At 40.5% G+C, this 20,042-nt stretch overlaps 1 protein-coding gene across 1 annotated transcript; it reads left to right on the top strand.

The window, feature by feature from the left end:
* Positions 1–3,132: 3,132 nt before the first annotated feature.
* Positions 3,133–19,947, top strand: coro6 (coronin 6). The gene is made up of 11 exons (XM_080509342.1): positions 3,133–3,329; positions 5,723–5,922; positions 10,337–10,459; positions 14,955–15,084; positions 15,185–15,363; positions 16,294–16,413; positions 16,520–16,624; positions 16,736–16,881; positions 17,075–17,132; positions 17,909–18,136; positions 18,455–19,947. Exons 2-11 carry the CDS (start codon positions 5,725–5,727, stop codon positions 18,575–18,577), a joined length of 1,410 nt encoding a protein of 469 aa, XP_080365468.1. The 5' UTR covers positions 3,133–3,329; positions 5,723–5,724; the 3' UTR covers positions 18,578–19,947.
* The last annotated feature ends 95 nt before the right edge of the window (positions 19,948–20,042 follow it).

Below are 20,042 nucleotides of genomic sequence, written 5' to 3'. Positions count from 1 at the left end.
TCGGTGTAAATATTCTTTTTATATCATGTGCTACAACTGTGACCATTAAACAATGGAAATTACTAAAAGTCAGTTTTTCTGTGATCTGTGTGCATAAAGGTAAGATCAGTAGCGTGTGTTTATTATTAGAGTTTTGTAGCAAGGGGAGAGGTTTGGTTGTGTAGTTTGCATCTCTGCCGGGGGTCGCAACACATTTTTAATCCAGCAGCTTGCATGCAGCCCAGTTGCATCTCGAATGGGTCGGACTGGTAAAACCTTCAAATCTAAATGTATTCTTTGTTGTGGTGCAGAGTATACGAGAGGAAAAAGTGCAAAAACCAAGCAGTTACTTCAGAAGATTACTCCAATCTGAATAAAAAGACAATTTTAACGAAACCTTCTGGCGCAAAATACAATGACATGTCAAATCAACATTTCAGTTTGACACCCCTGCTTTCGGTGGTCCAGCTTTCCCCATAGGTGCACCATGTTTTATTTAAATTGCTTGTAGCTATAAGATTGTCAGCATGTGACTGTTGGTCAAACACGACGATTGTCCCACCAGATACTGAATAGGAATAGTAGAATAATGAAATTGGGTTTCTCCGTATGAATTTCCAAATAGATTTTTTTGAAGCTGAAGGAAATATTTCAATATTTAAGTAATTTCTGCCTATTTCTTCTTCAAAATGCAATTTTATACTTGTACTTATTTTATACTTAAATGCGATTCTATACTAAAAGAGTTTTACTGCTCCTGATGTGTGTATCACTAAAGAGGAACTGAAAACCGAACTTTCTTAAAGGATACAATGTCATGTAACATGAAATTATTACACATTGATGTGTTAAAAGTGTGACTTTCAGTTTTAAAATGACTGAAATTGAAAGTCGTACGAGCAAATTAAAGTTCTGACTATGACATTGAATTTCATAGTGACATAACATTTATACGTTGATCCAAGATGAATGAAACTGGTACAGAAGACATATGAATGGATGGTTCAACAATGGTATGGCTTTTTTTTTTAAACAGTTTTCCATTCAAATCTTTAGTTAACATGTTCTGAAATGTATCCTTATTGATATAAGCTGCATATCCCCACATAATTTGCCATTTAGTGATCAACCAGACATTTAATATCTGAGCACATGACTGTAATAATATACCTACAAATGTGATGTTTAAAAGGTGTGGTAATGTACTGTAAGCTTAGTGGTTCACAAGTGAATTACCATGTTTTAGTGTGTACCCCTCCTTTCTTTCTTTCTTTTAATTTTGTGCATATTTGTAACACTGAAAAGTTTCAGATCATCAAACTTTAGCATTGGTGAAAGATAACCAGAGTAAATACAGAATGCAGATTTTAAAAGAATAACTAGCAGGAAGACTTTTGCATTAACGTTTTGTCCCACTTGTCTTTGCAGAACTGTTTTAATTCAGCCACATCGCAGGGTTTCCAAACATGAACAGCTTTTCAGTGATGCCAAAACGTTTCAATCAGATTTCAGGCCAGATTTTGACTCAACCGCGTCAAAACAATAATTTAGTTATTTTATTTCTGAGGTCTTCTGGCCTGCTTCACTTTCTGTTTGAGTGACTTCTTGATTCATCATGTCTCTGGTTTTGTTCATGAAATCAAACTTAAAAGATGCAGTTAATGAGTTAATTCATGATTTAACAAGCAGTTACTAATTTAGATACACTAGGTGGGTTTGGTAATCATCGTGTCATTTAGTATTTGTCTTTGTCTAATATTATATTAGTTTGTTCTGAAACTTTTAAGTGTGACAAATGTACAAAAAAAAAAAAGATTTCACAGCACTGTACATGTGCCCGGTTGATTTCAGCAGACCGTCTGGCCTTTTTGGAGATTTTTGAAGCGTTTTCAAATTATTTTGCCAAGTTAATATTTAGGATATAATGAAGAAGCTTATGGTCGTTTTTTTCCCTTCAGACGTTGAACACATTTCTCGCAGCTTAACATCCATTGATTACAAGCTGCAGGGAACAACTACTGAACGTCTCTCCTCTTTTCTTTAGTCTTGACAGCTGGATTGTGAAGATGTTGACATGTCTCTTTCCAGAAACAAACACTCCCGAGGACAACGTGCTTTTCAGGTACACAGGTATGTCTACTATGCAAAATGCAAACCTCATCACACTGCTTCTGATTCGTGTCATCCACCTTGTCTTTCCCGGAGTCAGTAACCGGTCCAGCAAGTGCAAAGGTTTTGCTTTCAGCCTACAGCCTCCTCTCTGCAGCTGCTTTCGCTGAAAGGTCAAAGACCATCTTCAGCACGGTGAGAACTGCTGCAGGCGACATGAAGTCACCTGCAGTGACAGATAATGGCCGGGAGCAAAACACACAAGCTGACATTTAGAAAGCGCTGATGACAAACTCGTGGCTCCACAGATCAGGACGGTACCTTGACGTTATCGACGTCCAATCAGATCGAAGAGCTTAGAGCATTAAAGGGCTCCCGGCAGTCTAAACCTACAGCAGCTCAACTGTGAAAACCGTCCACAATGAACTGAGACGGTCAGTTTCATCAAGTAGTTTTTAGGTGGAGTTTAAAAATTCAAGGTTGTTTGTTTGGACCAGATGAGAGCCTGCAGCTGAAACCATCTGCATCTCCTTCTACTTTTGGGCACTCTAGGAACACAGTAATCTGAGTAGGAACTGTTCTGATTGGCTCCTCCGATGTCAGTGAGTTGCAGTGTGGAATTTAAGGGATTGACCAACACTCAGTCAAATAGCTATGAATTAGATGTATTTCTTCTCTAGAATACAAAGTGGTTGGAGTGCGCAATCTGTTGAAAGGGTGTTACAGCTACGAAAGTTCTGAATGCATTATTATTATTATTATTATTATTATTATTATTATTATTATTATTATTATTACTACTTAAATTGAATTGTTCACCAAAAAGCATCTTGCCAGATCATACTTATTCCCACATGTTCAATTTACTTTATTTGCCTGTTAAAGTCACGGTTGCTCCATCAGAGGCCACCAGTGACACCCGCGGACGCGCCTCACGTTTCCCAGTACTGACAGCCCGGTCTAAAATAGACGGCACCCACCCACCGACCCACCTCCACCCTCCTCTCCCCTCCACTCCCCGGCTCCGTCCCTTCTCTCTTTCCCGTCGCGCAGTTTTCCACAGCGCTTCTCCTCAAGTGAAACTCCGCACCGAGTCCCGGACGGCGGATTGACTGGGAGTTTTTTTTTTGTAGTTTTTTTTTTTTTTATCCTGGATTATAATCCAGAGGATTAAAAGACAAACAAACAGAAGAACAGGCAAGATTTGTCCAGGGAAGCGGGGTCTCCCCTAGAAACCTGAGGTGAGCTGTTTGACTGTTGATGTGCTGCAGTGGAGTGTGAAGGTGCGTCGGCCGCTGTCCCGCAATGCTGGAGAGGAACGAGTCGAAATATCATGTCGTGGTGCAGATGACTCCCTTAATGTACATCTTAATGTGCACGTATAGCAGCTGTGAGGCTCCTCACCCTCCCTCCCTCCTTGCGCCTCTCACTTTATGTGTATTTGTGTATCGGCTGTGCGCAATGGCTGTTTAAATTTACGGCCCGGTTCATTAGCGATAAAGCGCCACGGGGTGCGTTTGCCGTTCATTTCTGGGACTATTTGGGAGCGGGCAGGGTGGGAGGAGCGGCGGGTCCGGGTGGGACAGAGCAGTTTGTCATGTCTATATTAGGAAAGTGGCAGTGTCATTCTCTGGCTCGGCGGCGCAGCGCCATGCGCAACGGAGGAGCGCCGTCGCATTAACCCGAGGCACCGCTCATTTTCTGGAGTTCACGACACAAGTTTGACGACTTGCTTCCGTCTCACCTTTCTGTGTTCCTCTTCTGAAATCTCACCGGTTTTGGACATGCACAAGAGAATGTTTCAAAAAAAAAAGAAAAAAAAAAGGATCAATGCACCCAAGTCATTTCTCCTTCTGAGGATTCGTAGTAATCTTTACAGCCAACTGCAATAACAAGCGTTACATGCCTCCACCTCAAATGCTAAAACTTGAATATCACTTTACAATGTATGCATGTAAGTAATGGGGTTTTTGCCCCGAGGGACCCCACAGCTGGCTCATCTGAAGTGCTCACTGGAATGTGAGTCTCCTGATAAGAGGGAGAGTTTCTAGGAAAGCAGTGACAGCTTCATGCCCTCTTGCCACTCAATCTCAGTCCTGTACAGCCCAGTCTTTCTGCTCACATTTTAGCCGTAAAGTCAGACATCCACAGGTGAGATTCAACTTTCAATTGAAGTCATCTTTTTACAGTCATTTCTAGGTGTTTTTTTGTTGTTGTTTTTTACAGAAAGAAACCCAACAAATCAGATGACCTTAGGTGGAGCTCTTTTCATGCATAAAACACAGACACATTATGAGTTTGGGTCAAGAGCTGCATTTAATCTGACGTCCTCAAGGACACAGACCTACTTTAAGAATTGGGTTTTTAGTTGTGGCCTTATGTAAGACAGTGCAGTCTGGGAATATTGAGTTTCGTCCTTCATCATCGTGTGGGTGAGACTGAAGCGCTCGTCTCTCTGTGACATTGTGTTTGTGTATTTCTGATGTTTGGGCCCTGGCATAGTGTTTGGTTGGACAATCAACTATTAATATCTGCACCGATGGCAGGCACTGTCATAGAATATCCCCTGTGTTTTGGAGGATTACTGCTCCGCTGGCTTTCAGCCCGAGACAACCACACAGGACAACACGTCGTCAGTCAACACATGTAAACATCACAGTGATTTAAAAGTACATAAAAAAAACCAACCTCCTTTTAACATTGCGATAAAACATAACAGCATGAACACACGTCAGGTTTATGTAAATCACCTGTCTGCTGTATAAGATCAACAGTGTTTCTGCATCACAGGAACATATTTTATTGTCATAACACTGAAAATACTCACTTTATACCACTTTCAGTTTAAGCAAAAAGCATTTTATTGCAGCAACTTGATTCATTTTCAACCTTGAGGACAAATAACAGCAAATGATCAGCCTATCATGTCCCATAGCATAAATATCTAATAAATTCTAAGTATCAGGTAATACAAGCTACTACAACACAACAACGTGATGAAGTACTGTAGTTACGTAGGTGCATATGGAAGTACAAATACAATTCAGAAATATATTTACATAAGAACACCAGTGCCTATAAAACCCATAAAGTACAGTGTGTAAATACATGTTAAAAATATGATGAAATATCTCAGTACAGTGTGTGACTGTGGCAGAAAGCAAAAGGACATTTAAGAGTGTCACAAAAGTGTCTTTCGAATCCATAAACATGAATATAAATACCAGTTTTTGTGGAATTTAACTCTATACATAAAATACAAGGTATATGATAACATAAGTACAAATATATCCACAAGTATTTATATATGTACTGTAACACACCCTAATATAATGCACATGTATAAAGTGCAGTATATACATATATTTTGCAGTAGTTATTTGAGTGCAGGTCCTCATGTATGTGTTGGAATCAAACACTTCAAACACAATATGAGGCGAGTTTATTTAACACTTCTGTGATTTCTTTGTTCTTGATATCTGTATTTTCACGAGTATCAAGGCTGAACTTTGAGTGACAGTTTCAAGCCGTGGGTTATTTTTGTTCATATATATAATTCATGTTTTTCACGTCATTCTCTCCTCCTTCTCGCCTCATCTTCTTCCTCCGACCTCTGACCTCTGGTCGCCTGCAGCCATGAGTCGCAGCATTGTGCGGCAGAGTAAGTTTCGCCACGTCTTCGGCCAGGCGGTGAAGGCTGACCAGAGCTACGATGACATCCGCGTGTCCAAGGTGACGTGGGACAGCTCCTTCTGCGCCGTCAACCCCAAGTTCCTGGCGGTCATCGTCGAATCCAGCGGAGGAGGAGCCTTTCTGGCGCTTCCTCTCTCCAAGGTCAGTGCGGCGGAGAGACGATGACGTCAAATATAGCTGAGATCGTCTGATAAGCGTTTGTCTCTCGGTGCAGGAGGCGGCGTCACAAATCTCTAAATAAAGTTGTTCTTGTTTATTCCGCTCAGTGTGCCGGGATGAGCAAGTGATTGTGACACATTTTCACAACGTGAACAAGCTGCACAGCTTGAATCGCTGGAGGAGAGAGAAAACCAAGTACTTCAAGTGACAATTGTAGAAGATATTACAAAAGTCAGAGCAACTAACCACTAGACGCCATTTTCACAAGATGAAATGTGTTTTAGGGTTTAAAACGGACCAAAAGAATACATATTTTTGAATTTCTTGTCCGTCACCACTACCCTGAATGTGAATTGGTTTAAAGTTTAAAGTTTCGAATAGACTTTCTGTGAAATGCAGTCAACAAGGAGAATAAGTGATCAAAACAACACACCTATTAAAACAATTTAGACTTGTGTTAAAATGGTGAAACCTTGATCATGTTTTTATCAATACATACATGTGATCCGTCTCTGTGAACACAAGATTCTTGGAAAAAAGAAGCAGAATCATCACAGCTTTGCAAACTTTTTCAAATTGGTCTTTCGTGGTTCCACAAATATCTAATAATGTGATCTGTGATGTCATCCATTATTTCAGAAGAAACCGAAGGAAACAAAAGCAAATCTGGTTAAACTCCTGGTAAAAAGTTGCAATTTAGTTTTTATTCAAACAGTTGCATAGAATTAACCTATAAACCTGCAAAGAAAAAAAAAACGTATTGGAAGCATCTCCACTGTGGATAACAGATTCTAAGTAATCATTCTCATGCTCTATCATCTGGACACAAGCGCTTTTTGAATAAACTAAATTTATTTACAGATTAAAACCGATAAAATAAAAAAATTACAAAGACTGCTACTTTAGGTCCTTTTCCAATCTCTGATTCCAACGTCACAGTGAAGCCAAACACCAGTGAAGACATTCACAAACATCAAACATGCAAAAGCAGGAACTTTAATTAACGCAATGAGGAGTTTCTCAGGTCGACTCAAGATTTGTATGCGTCTTGATGTCGCTTCCAGTTTATAAATGTTGCTCATATGAATCGTAGCAGCATAACTTCATATATTCAATATAAAATGTAGATTGAAGCTTGAAATTCCAGATTCCTTTTTAACATGTGCTTCATCGTTCGGTTAGCGAACCATTGGTTCACTTTAAATAATAGCTGATATTCTGTGTGCTGAATCCTATAGACTGAATTGACCCTCTCTTCTCTATTTGTGAAATCAGAGCATTATTTCAGGAGATTTGTGTTTGTGTGCATGCTGCAAGTACAAATGATTTAAGCCGTGGGTTTGGTACATTGATAATGTGTTGAATATTATGTAAAAAAAATACATGTATCGTTAGAGAACAAATAATGTCAGCAGCCTTACAAGCTTGATTGTTAATCGATTGCCTTTAAATCTGTGCGGCAACTTTAAAGCTCTGCTAAAATCCCCAAATTCCCTTTCTAAACCAAGAAATTCCACACTTTTCAGCTTATATATGACTATTTCAACATTAAACGCCACGTACACACATTGGTTTCTCAGCAGCGTTGCACTCGATGGTCTGCTGTATGTGAATGCTGCGTCATGTTTAGCTGTCAGTAGCCACCACTGCCTTTATTAACGAAGCATTTGGCAGCCAGTGAAATAATCTGTGTGACCTCAGATAGTTGAAATGCACATGTGATGTTGGGCCTGTAATGTAAATGCAGTTCATGAGTCAGAGAAATATGACAGAAGATCCTTTCCGAGGCGGACCAGCAGCCAGTGAGCAACACGACAGAAATGGATAAAAATGTCTCGTGAGGCAAAACAAGGAAGCTCTTGTTTTGTTGCAGATATGGATATTAAATTGTAGTTTAGTAGTTATTTATTTATCATTATGCACTATCATCTCAGAGGAAAGGCAATATTTCTGAGTTTTCCTGCTCTGCTATAGGGACCAAGATTCATTGCGAACAAGCTCAGTTTCTCAATGTTTCCTCGCAGTCCGTCTCCTCTTGCATAGCGACTGCAGCTGTGGCCCCAGTTTCTCCCTACTACAATTATTTGCCACGAAAATCAACAAACGTGGCTGAAAATCCAACGTTCAAAACACCCAGTGAAGCCAACATGTGTATTGATCAGTTCAGACCTTCATCTGAGAATCAAGCAGCTTTACTCTTTCAGCATAAAACCATTATTTTAATCTCCTCTTCAAATAATCTGAAAAAAAATAAACCTGAAATAGTCTAAAATTATAAAACAAGATAGGTTAGTTACAGGGGGAAAATGTCTTTTGAGACTCCAGTGGCCTGCAACACAATAATAGTGCCATGAAATGAGTGAAAGATGTGGAATTTGTTGCAGTCATGTGAATATTTTTTACGAGTGAGATAATTTCAATTAAATAGGATTTGAGAATTGGTGCTACAGCCACAAGTTGCTCATTAGTATAGTAGTGATGTTTCCCACACACCAAACTTTGAATGTGTACAAAATGCCTTTATATAAATAAAATACATTAGTAGTTCTTGCTTGTTGAATTTAATTTAGTTGAAAAAAAAAGAGTCACATATCTTAAAACACCTTTCCAAACAAGTGGACTTCAGGTTTCTTTACCGCACATTCAGGTTGTTGTTGTGGGGTTAAAACTGAACCTTTGAGTCGGATCAGTGAGAAAGAGACACACGGAGTAACGCACGCCTTCACGAGGCCAGCGAGAAACGAACACGGTGATATACCGAAGTCATGGCGAACAGACGTGCTATTAATAGACACCAGTTCGCTCCCCATCCTCCTTCTCCCTCCGGGTCCCCAACACGCCACAAGAAAAACTCCCCTTTCAACGCCTCGTCACACAGCTATAAATAACTGGCTACTGAGGCCTGTGTGTGTGTGTGTGTGTGTGTGTGTGTGTGTGTGTGTGTGTGTGTGTGTGTGTGTGTGTGTGTGTGTGTGTGTGTGTGTGTGTGTGTGTGTGTGTGTGTGTGTGTGTGTGTGTGTGTGTTGTTACATTGATCTTGTTTGAAGAGTTCAGGAAGTTCTTTGAAAGTCATTCAAAAACTCATATTTCACAGATTCAATCATAAAAAGTTACATGGTATTCAAAATTAAATCAAATCATTTTATTTACTTTATTGAAAATGATTTCATTTGATGTGACCAGTTCATTGTATTTATTTCCGTATGTATGTAAATGTAATCAACAAGTTATTTTGGTGACAGTATCTAGACGTGCAAAATGCTTTTCCTGTTGTGAAAACACCAAATTATCTACTACTTTTATGAACCTGCAATAGAAGTTGTTTAAGCTATGAAGTACAAGTGAAGGATAACCAAATGACTTGAAAAAGAAATTGAATGAACTTGCATGTCACAGCTGGAAAACATAAGAAGAACAAGCTTTTTTTTTTTTTTAAAGCATGTTATGATCATAATGATCATTTCAAGCTAAATATGTTTATTTTTTGCGACAACTTGTGGAAAAGTAAGGAGAGGATCTTTTTATCAGATTTGTCTAAAACGTTGGTACATAAACACACTGTAATCATCAGCATGCTACTATTGGAAGACAAGTAACATTTTGCAAGCTTAAGCCTAATGTTGAATTGATCATCTTTTTATCCTTTCCAAAATACTATTTTAAACATAAATGTACTTTATTAGTTGTGTTAAATATTCCTATCAAACATTTACTTTTTCAAATTATTTGGGCACACATGCAAATGTAGGCTGAATAATCCTGTATTGTTTTTTTTTCAGGTGAATTCAAAAGTAGTAGTTTCTGTTTACTCCTAAATATTGATTTTTTTGCACGCGGACATGCTCATGATGTTATAAAATAATATTGATTACTTTTACAGCTGTGAATTCAGACCAACAATCTCATCTCAAGGTCAATTCTTTATGGTTTTTCCTACTTTTTGTTTGAGGCTTTTGGTGGATCTTAAATCTGATGTACAGATCAGAAGACACTTTTTGTTGTACTTGTTCTAATGACAATAAAGATATTCTATTCTATGAAATTCTATTCTATGAAATTCTATGGAACTTTATGAAATTTTATGAGATTTGGGGAAAAAGCTTCTGCCACCAATTAAATTTCAAAGTTATTAGTCTTTGGACATAAAAAGGTTCTTATCGATCATCAGATCTATCAGATCAGCGCTAAACACGGTTTCCATTATGATAAAGAAATGATCATTAAAGTTAATCTGTAAAATGAGCATTATGTATCGTCAGTTACTATAATTTCTTCATACTTTGTAAGATTTTAAGACACTTTCACCACAGCGATGAGTCTGTATACGACACACACACACACACACTCACTGGATCAGTAAGTGTGTGTGAACTAACTCACTAACTGTGTGCTGCAGTCAGGTCGTGTGGATAAGAACTACCCGCTGGTGATCGGACACTCCGGACCCGTCCTCGACATCGACTGGTGCCCTCATGACGACAACGTCATCGCCAGCTGCTCGGAGGACTGCACTGCGATGGTAAATACAGTGTGTGTGTGTGTGTGTGTGTGTGTGTGTGTGTGTGTGTGTGTGTGTGTGTGTGTGTGTGTGTAGGATGCCTGCGTGGGTGAGACGAGTCACCAATGCTCGCCGAGGAGTTGTTGCTGTGTGAGTCAGAGAGTCGGCGGAGGCGTCGGCGGCTCTACCTGTCTGACCGTCCGCCCACCTGCTGTGCGTCATCGCCACCTCTCCATCAGTCCGCTCTTCATAACTCTGTCTGCTCATCTGTCTGCGGTTAACCTCGCAGCCACTCGTCCCCCCCCCCCCCCCCCCCCCCCCCCCCCCGTTGTGTCCCGGCTGTGCCTCCATCAGGTGTGTTGGTATGCAGGCAGCGTCTCCAGGAGACTCTCTGGAGGTGAAGCATGCAGGAGACGTAAGCTGAGTGGTTGGAATGATCTTCCGTTGTTTGTGGTTGTAATCTCCTTTTGCCATCAGCCACCTCAAAACCACTTCAGGAAATATTTAGAAAATCTACTTTCCTTGTTTGTTGAGGCAGAAATGACTGGAACATTAAGGATGAGGAAAGAACAGTCATTTTGAAGTGAATCTATGCTACAAAAAGTCCAGTAATAAAACTTGAATCAAGACGTAATGAACAAAAAGATGAACAAGCCTGAAGCTGATTCTCAGATTTTGGAAGAAGGTGAATTAAACAGGCTCTAATCCAACACCTGGCTCCTGGGCCGGTGAGCAGGATTACACTACAAAGTGTGAAGATTAGAAAGACATTTACTGCTGTTTCTATATTAATTCAGAATTGCGGTTCTTTGGTAAAACATTTCACATCAAGGAGTCTCAGTGATGAAACCAAACGTAGGGTTTTTGACATTTTTTGACATTTAGAAATGGCGTATTGTTGATATTTCTCTAAGAAATGTTCAACTTGTTCAGGATTCTTCATATAAGATCTTGATATAAACGTAGATGTTTTCCTCCCTGTTTGCACGGATGTGCAAAGGTTTAACTTAAAAGGTTTCCATTGTCTTAATTTACGGATTAATGGTTATATGGCTTCACCAAAGGGATTTTCTTGCTGTGAGGCTGAAGCTCAAACCACTGCACCACTCAGGCTCTAAATGTAATGGCACGATCCAGCCAGCAGGGGGCGCTGTGAGGCCTCCAGCAGAGCTGGAAAAACACTGTCAGACGATGAACCCAAGACTGTGATTTATTTATTTATTTATTTATTATAATTATTCGTCTGGATGAAATGATTTATAAATGTATAAAACTGCGTTTTCTTCCTTGGCTCAATGAACTGTGGTGTTTGTATGTACTGAGTTTGACCTGATTTTAATTCAAATTCTGCTCTTTTATTTGTGTTGGTGGTGATCTGCAAACGAAAAAGCAGAATTGAATTCCAAGAGCTTCAGAATGGCGACGATAAAGAACAAAAGCAGAGTGTCTGAATGCAGGATCCAGGTTTAGAGGAGCAGCTGAAGGTCGTTCATTGTTTCCTGATGATTAGTCAGAAGTGGATCCGTCTATAAAACCACTGAAAGTTTATTTTCTGATTTATTAGAAAAGCTTTACAAAATATGAAAACAAATATTTTCATAGAATAATGAAATAAAAAAATAATCTGCGACATTTATGTCTCAACATAACCTCCAAAACACATTTTACTTCCTCTTCTTCATCTGCATCATGACAGTCATCAGTTCCTCTTCTTCATCTATTCATCTCCACCTTCACCCTCGTCATCTGCAACTTCTTCCTTGGCTTCTCACTCTTTTCTTTCTTTCTTTCTTTCTTTCTTTCTTTCTTTCTTTCTTTCTTTCTTTCTTTCTTTCTTTCTTTCTTTCTTTCTTTCTTTCTTTCTTTCTTTCTTTCTTTCTTTCTTTCTTTCTTTCTTTCTTTCTTTCTTTCTTCCTTCCTTCCTCCCTTCCTCTCCTTAACTCTCTTTCAAGAGTCAAACTTGAGTTTCCTAGAGAATCGGTGTATTAATTATTCCTCTGTTCACATTCAAACTGATATTTGTGCCACTCTACCCTACTTGTGTGAGGCGTGACATTTCCTGGTTGCTGTATTCTCTCAGCATGTGTGTACGAGCCGAGCCGAGCCGAGCCGATCCGAGCCGAGCCGAGCCGAGCCGAGCCGAGCAGCTGTTAATGAGAACAGATCTGTTCACTTGTTCTCAGCTCAGGAATCTTTGTGCTCTCGAGTGATCGACTCTCTGCTTCTTCTGTGGCAGCAGCTGCATGGATGGGGTGTGTGTGTGTGTGTGTGTGTGTGTGTGTGTGTGTGTGTGTGTGTGTGTGTGTGTGTGTGTGTGTACAGACAGTTGCAGCTGTCTCCGCGGCCCTGCTGCCACCGAAAGGCCATGGGTGTGATGTCATCCCCCTCGGCTCACAGAGAGCGATCATTGTGTGAAGTGAAAAGGGTCATCGGAGTGTGTTTATGAGCGTGTGGGTGTGGAGAGAGCAGCGTCTGTGTGTGTGCTCTTGAGCATATGTGGATCAGTCGTCACTCGCCGGGTGGAGGGTGGACTGGAAAAAGGCCACCTTGCAGCCAACTGCTGCAATATTCAATGACGTCTATGCGAAATATGTTTCCAGGCTTATTGATGTTGTTTCTGGTCTTGTTACACTGACACCCCCCCGTCACCCCCTTCCTGGTTTGGTTTCCACCAGCATAACAGATTTAATAATGTTTGTCATACATTTAAAGAATGTTTAACATCCCGATCACAAACAGGTGAAATGAGAGTGAATTGAGCAGCATAATGAAACTCAATAGAGCGCAGACGTTCGCCAACGCCACATTTGTTTGTGGAACCGAGTTAGGTAGGTCAGGTAGCGACTCCACAGTGTGAAACACAGAGCAGGGTGCGTCTCCATGGCAACAGACGCTGATCTCCTTTGAACTCCTCCATGAGGTGCCTCTCTCATCCGCTTTGTCTGGGGAATTTTTTTAACGCGTTTTTGGGGGTTTTGTCTGGGAACAGTTAGCCGTTAACATCCTAAAATCGAATCTACTGGTTCTAGGATGATGATCAACTCATCCCTGAACATTTCATGCAATTAAGGTGAGTAGGTTTTTGGAAAAATTTGGTAAAAGTCATACATACAAACTGGAGAGTGAACGTTGTGACCCAACAGAAATAATCGCCTCAGACGTTACTGTTGGACGAGTTTAAGAATGCACATTGCATCACAGTCTGTTGAATATGTTACTGCAGTGAAGAGGTCATTATGTTCTGGATGATCTGTGTATGTGTGCACATGCTTGTTAATTGGTAACGCTATACTGGCTACGGCTGTGAATGTGTCTGCGTTTTCAGTACACGCACTGACCGGGCAACCTAAAGTTAGATCAGAACTGAATACTTGCCAGCACATACAGTATGTGTACATTATAATCAGCTGTGCACTGCATGCAACAAATATGGTAACCATTCATAGACACGCATAGATAAAAAAAACAAATACTGTATACTGGACAAAAGTGATTAAAAAAAATAAATAAATATATATGTATATAATCAAAGTTTATTTGCGTGATGGCGATGGGGAAGTTAATGTTTTTTATGAGAACATTGTGCACTGCTGCTGCACACACATGTGGATTTTGGCAGGTGCGTGCTACTTTGCCTGCCAGCCAACAAAACATTATTTCTCTCTAATGAAAATCACCTTGATGAAATGTATGCAGCAATTAGCACTTCAGATATAAATAGCTTTGATCATTGTTCACGCGTTTCGCCTCACTCAGCATTTTATTATTATTATCACAGTAACAATGAGTGACAGTAGAGTTACCCTGAAAACAAGCTTCTTTTGCTCGTCTTGGAGACATTTTGTGATTTATGATTGTGGGCTCGTGGGTCAAAATCAGCCTACAAGAGGCTCTAATCTATCTCAGAAAATAAACAAACAAACTGTAAACATTGCAAAGAAGCTATTGACTGTTTACCATAATCGACACAACACAGCTGTGACTGGAATGTAACCGACCAAACACAATGGTTATAGGAGAAGCTTTCTGGACAATTCACTGATGCTTGCAGCAGAAAGTATCATTGAAATAGTTGAAATTAACGCAATTTTCAGTTCTAATTGTTTGGTTTTACGAGAAAAAAAAAATTGACTTTTTAAAACGTACACTCGATGCCCCAACAGAGAAAAACTTTTGGGTTTAAATTTATAGGTTATTATTGCCCTATTTTATGGGTCCGGCTCACTTGAGATGAAATTGGGGTTCATGTTGCCCCTGAACTGAAATGAGTTTGACACCTTGATCTAACTGAATATACACAAAGATACTTGAAAGGATTGACACCGAAGACGTCGTGCTTTGATGCTTGTTTTTAGATGATTATTTGCTGTTTTCTGACTCTGTCCCATTTTTTATACGTTGATATTTTCTGACAGGATCTGGAGGGATATAATTACTAAACATGTTTTTCTTGCAGTGTCTGTTTTGCTCGCTGTGCAGATAACAGTTCTCCCCTCACCTTCTGTGTCCTCTGCAGGTGTGGCAGATCCCAGATCACTCCCTGGTCCGCCCCCTGTCCGACCCAATCGTGGTCTTAGAGGGTCACTCCAAACGGGTCGGCATCGTCAGCTGGCACCCCACCGCGCGCAACATCCTCCTCACAGCGGGTGGGACAGAAACGCTCCAAAACAGAGCTAATTTCTTCTCTGCTTATTGGACTGACGCTTCATTAGATTTGTCTTTTTTCCGACCCTATCAAACCCTCAGGCAGTGATAATTTGATAATAGTCTGGAACGTGGGGACGGGTGAGCCCCTCATCTCCATGGACGACCACCCAGACCTCATATACAGCATCAGCTGGAACCGAAACGGCAGCTTGTTTTGCACCACCTGTAAAGACCGACGTCTGCGTGTCTGCGACCCCCGCAAGAGGGAGGTGGTGGCGGTGAGTGAGTAGGAATCACAAACACCAGGGCAGCAACTCAATGTTTTTTTTCATTTTTTTATCGAGACATGATCAAGATGATTATAAAGCTCATACTGGGGATGGGAATGGAGACGGAAGGTGATTGGTTTGTACTCAGTACAAACCAATCACTCTGTAAACACTTCCAGGGCTTACAGAGATGGTGTGAAAAAGAGAAAATAGCAGTTGTCTGGGACAAAATGTCTTGTAGATGGCTAATATCTGAGGACAATCACCAGATGAGATGATAGAAAGAAAACCGTCCTCCGCACATGCAGACAGCAATGGACGATGGGCCATTTATTAAACTGCCATATCACATGTCAGCATTAACAATCAAATTTTTTTAATGAAAATTTGATGAGTGATTATTCCAGGCGGACTAAACCTTCCTCAGTTGAAATAAATGCACTGGATGCACAGGCAAAAGATGGCGTCGCACGCCAACGTCAGCCCCAGTGGGCAGCGCCAGTCATTGAGGCGTCTCGTGTATATTTTGTGTATCGTCTGATCTGCGTCACAGTTCACAAGCCATTTTAAATAAGGAGGGAGAAAATATGTTTTCAACATGCAATTTCAGACTTTAATTAAAATATGTTACTCTCAGAAAAGCAGTATGATTTCAGATTAAACAAAAAGATTCAATGGAGGAAATGGCATAGTCCCAATACAGCACACGGCTGGGATATTTTTAAACCTGGCAAAAGCTTTTGACACCATAAATCACAAGATATTAGTCTATAAACTGGAAGGAGCTGACTGAGAGGAAATGGTATTTAAAGATTCTACTACTACTACCCCTACAAATACGACCGCTAATAGAATTAATAATCAATAAAAAATGAATACGTGTGAGTCTTGAATTTCAATTGAGATGTGTATGAATCAACGGCGACTCTTGACCGACAGGAACGTCTGGCTCCACACGAGGGAATCCGGCCAATGAGAGCCATTTTCACCAGAGACGGAAATATTTTCACCACAGGATTCACCAGGATGAGTCAGAGAGAGCTCGGCCTGTGGGACCCGGTAAATAAAACAACAACGAGTTCCACGGAATCTGCAGGAGTATGTTTGGCACTTGTTTCGATTAGAAATAAAAACTATTTTTTTGTGTCTTTTTAAATCCCAACAGACAAATTTCGAGGAGCCCATTGCACTTTTGGAGTTGGACACAAGTAACGGAGTCTTGTTACCGTACTACGACGCGGACGCAAACATGGTTTACCTCTGTGGAAAGGTACGCAGACTCCCGTCTACCCATTTGATGCTCCCGGTGGTGACGGGTTTGAAACCCCTGCCTCAATAATGACAGTGTGTTTAAGTGTTTGCTATGCTCATGTGTGCGTAGGGGGACAGCAGTGTCCGTTACTTTGAGATCACAGAGGAGCCGCCGTACGTTCACTACCTCAACACCTTCAGCAGTAAGGAGCCTCAGAGAGGGATGGGCTTCATGCCCAAGAGAGGGGTGGACGTCACCAGATGTGAGATCGCCCGGTAAGAGGCTTCTCCCGGCATCTGTGTCGTCTGGATACCGATGCAGTTTCTTTCACACTTCATCCACATCACATACCACAATCATGTCATAAACACTCACGCAATGATGTACCCGATGGCATGAAACGCTAATACCTGTGTTCCCTTTTGTCTCTGTCTTACTGCTCCATCTCATCTCGTTTCATCCTCGCAGGTTATTCAAGCTGCAAGACAAGAAGTGTGAGCCCATCACAATGACGGTGCCCAGAAAAGTGAGTGGGACTGATCACACTCTACAGGCACTGCTGATCACTTTGACACGAGCAGAAAACAACCAAACAGATTCAGATGAGGAATCTGCAAGGACTTTAGTTAGAAGTCACTTTGTATTTTCATACTGCATCTTGAGCATATATTATCGTTCACGGACAGACAGGGAAAGTGTTAATATGGGAAGTAACAAATGCATTTGCGAAATGACCGCAGTAAAGATTAGTAAAGTTAAAAGCGAGCAACAAATCACAGGTGATATAACCATAAACAACTCAATTTAAGTGGAAGATAAACACTTTAGCACATAAAGAAGCACCAAAACAGTTCAAAAAGAGACACTTTACAAAGTTTTACAATATTACTGAACATGGTGCAGTCAATCAGTGAATTCAGCCTCAGTTCAGGGTAATGATCTGCATTTTCTTCACTTCTGACGATAACTTCTGTGTAGCCCGGTGCCTCGTGTGACTGTGGACGAACACAGAAGCAAATGTTTAAAGCAAGTCTGCAATTCCCAACTATTGATGTTTTCACAAGTTTAATCAGTTTTCACGTTAGTGTGCATTGTTATGAAGAACAAAACCATAAACTTGCAGCATGACCTGCAGCTTTCTGCTTAATATATGACACTGTATATTGTATTTCAATTAAAAAATTAAATTAAATTAAAAATTTGGATCTTAAGTTGGTCTTTATCATCCTCATAGAGAAGGTGAGAGGCTGAAGAGGCAAAACATTTAAAAGAAAATGAAATAATTTAAATTCTCCTGCGCAGTCGGACCTGTTCCAGGACGACCTGTACCCGGACACAGCAGGCCCTGAGCCCGCCATGGAGCCCGAGGAGTGGCTGGACGGTCGAGACGAGAACCCCATCCTGATGTCCCTGAGGCACGGCTACGTGCCGCTGAAGAGCCGAGAGCTTAAAGTGGCCAAGAAGAACGTTCTGGACTCGAGACCCACCACACGACGCAGCATGTCCACTCTGGAAACCAACAGCCTGCCGGTGAGTCTAACATCACTGTTCTAAAACACAGATTCTCAGGAAATGACAATATAGTAGATCAATATTCCAATGTCATACATTTTTCTGGCAAAACAATCCATCCCTTTTTAACACTTTATTTTTTTTTTTTTATCTCTCTTCTATGTGTACCTGCCTTAACTTTTCTCCCCCAAAGCTCCCGTCTTTGTTTTGGTTTATTTCCTCTGGTTGCTCACTGTCCTTGACCTACTTTCCCCTATTTTCTCTTCATCCTTATTTCCTCCTTCCTGCAACTATCCTCCTCTCTCTGTTCTGTTTCCCCATTCTCCTCTCGTCCAGCCTCAGCTGCTTGAGAGGTTGTTGGAGGAGTTGCAGAACCTGAAGGCCACGGTTTTGTCTCAGGAGAAGAGAATCTGTGACTTGGAGAATAAGCTTTCTCAATACACCAACGGCACTGACTGACGAACTTCTGAAGAACTGGTCCAAGTTTCAGAATTAAGATTACATTAAAAATGTATTTCCCCCTTGCACTGGCAAGGACTCACTCTTCTAAATACCCGGCATTGCCCCTTTCAAAGGTTTTTATGTGTATGAAGATATGGCGAAATATGGAGAAATTTGACAAAATTACATCCACAAGCACTTGTTTTGGGTTTGATGGCACAATAATCCTGATTCCAGTTTTAACAGAACGTGCCTTTACTGTTACAGTGACGTGTTTCATTATATTCTCATCTTCAGAGTGGTTTCAAAGAGTGAGACGAGGGCAAGGATAAAGTGAGAGAACGGTGTGTTTGATGAGCCGATGCAGGTTAGATTTAAGGGCTGAAGAAAGTCGAGACTGCTCTTGGAAAATAAGATGAAGTTACAGCGTGAAGGACACAGAAGTCAAGAGCTAATAAAAGACTTTCAGCCTTGAAAACTGCAGCATAAAAAAAAAAAATCAAATCACACTTGTAGTTGCTTTGTCCTCTTCACCAGATGACCAGTTTATTTACATGAATCTCTCTGGAAACTTTTCAAAATGTAAATAGTGATCAAACGGGAGGGTATAAAATGTTAAGCTTGTAGCAAAGTAATTCTGTAAAAGAGTCTACATTCGACACATGACAATAAAAACTGTTTTTAAAAAAAACAACAACCCACATCTTTATTTGTTTTAATGGTGTTTTTAAATAAGCAAACAACTTCACCAGTGTAGGTCTTCGCCTCTCCACAGACTGGTTATTGGGCTTTAATCACCTTATAAATAGAAGAGTACATTCACTGAAGAGCTTGGCAGCACACAAAGGGCATCGAGTTTCCCTTTTCTGTAAGCAAAATATCTTTGTAACACTGGCAATAAGCCTCAATAACAGCTGGGTGGTCCAAATCTAAATCTTCAAGGTGCATTCAGGAGTTTTGGCCACTAAGGGGCGATACAAAGCAAGGAAAATAACTTAATAAACGTGAGCTACACTCTATTTAGATCATAAAATTGCATCTCAATACCAGATATTTATAGGACTGATTGTATGTTTATAATTCTAATCAATATATATGATATTGTGAAGTTACTACAGTAATTTTGAGAAATTTGAACCGACATTTACGTAGTTCAAATGTGGTTAAAGCAACCGTCTTCCTCCGTGAGTTTGTGGATCGGGGCCACGTGGCTGTGGACTGCCCATCTCTCAATATATTGTCTTTAATGTTCATAAAACAGACATAAGGTGGAACACGCAGAATGTTGTCATAATATGGGAGTGAAACAACATCATCATCTGTACGACAAAGCATGTCGACTTGTTTATTCTCGATGTGTCCAGCCTAGTCAAGAGCAGTCCTGATCAGAAAATGAATAAAAATCTGGGAAAGAAAATGTGCTAGGAAGGTGTCAAATTTATATTTGTTCATATCACAAACAGTGTGAATATTTTTGATTTGT

This window comes from Blennius ocellaris, assembly GCF_963422515.1.
Source record: "Blennius ocellaris genome assembly, chromosome: 14".
Taxonomy (NCBI): Eukaryota; Metazoa; Chordata; class Actinopteri; order Blenniiformes; family Blenniidae; genus Blennius; species Blennius ocellaris.
The sequence above is the reverse complement of the archived record's forward strand: the minus strand, read 5'-3'. Positions and strand labels throughout refer to the sequence as shown.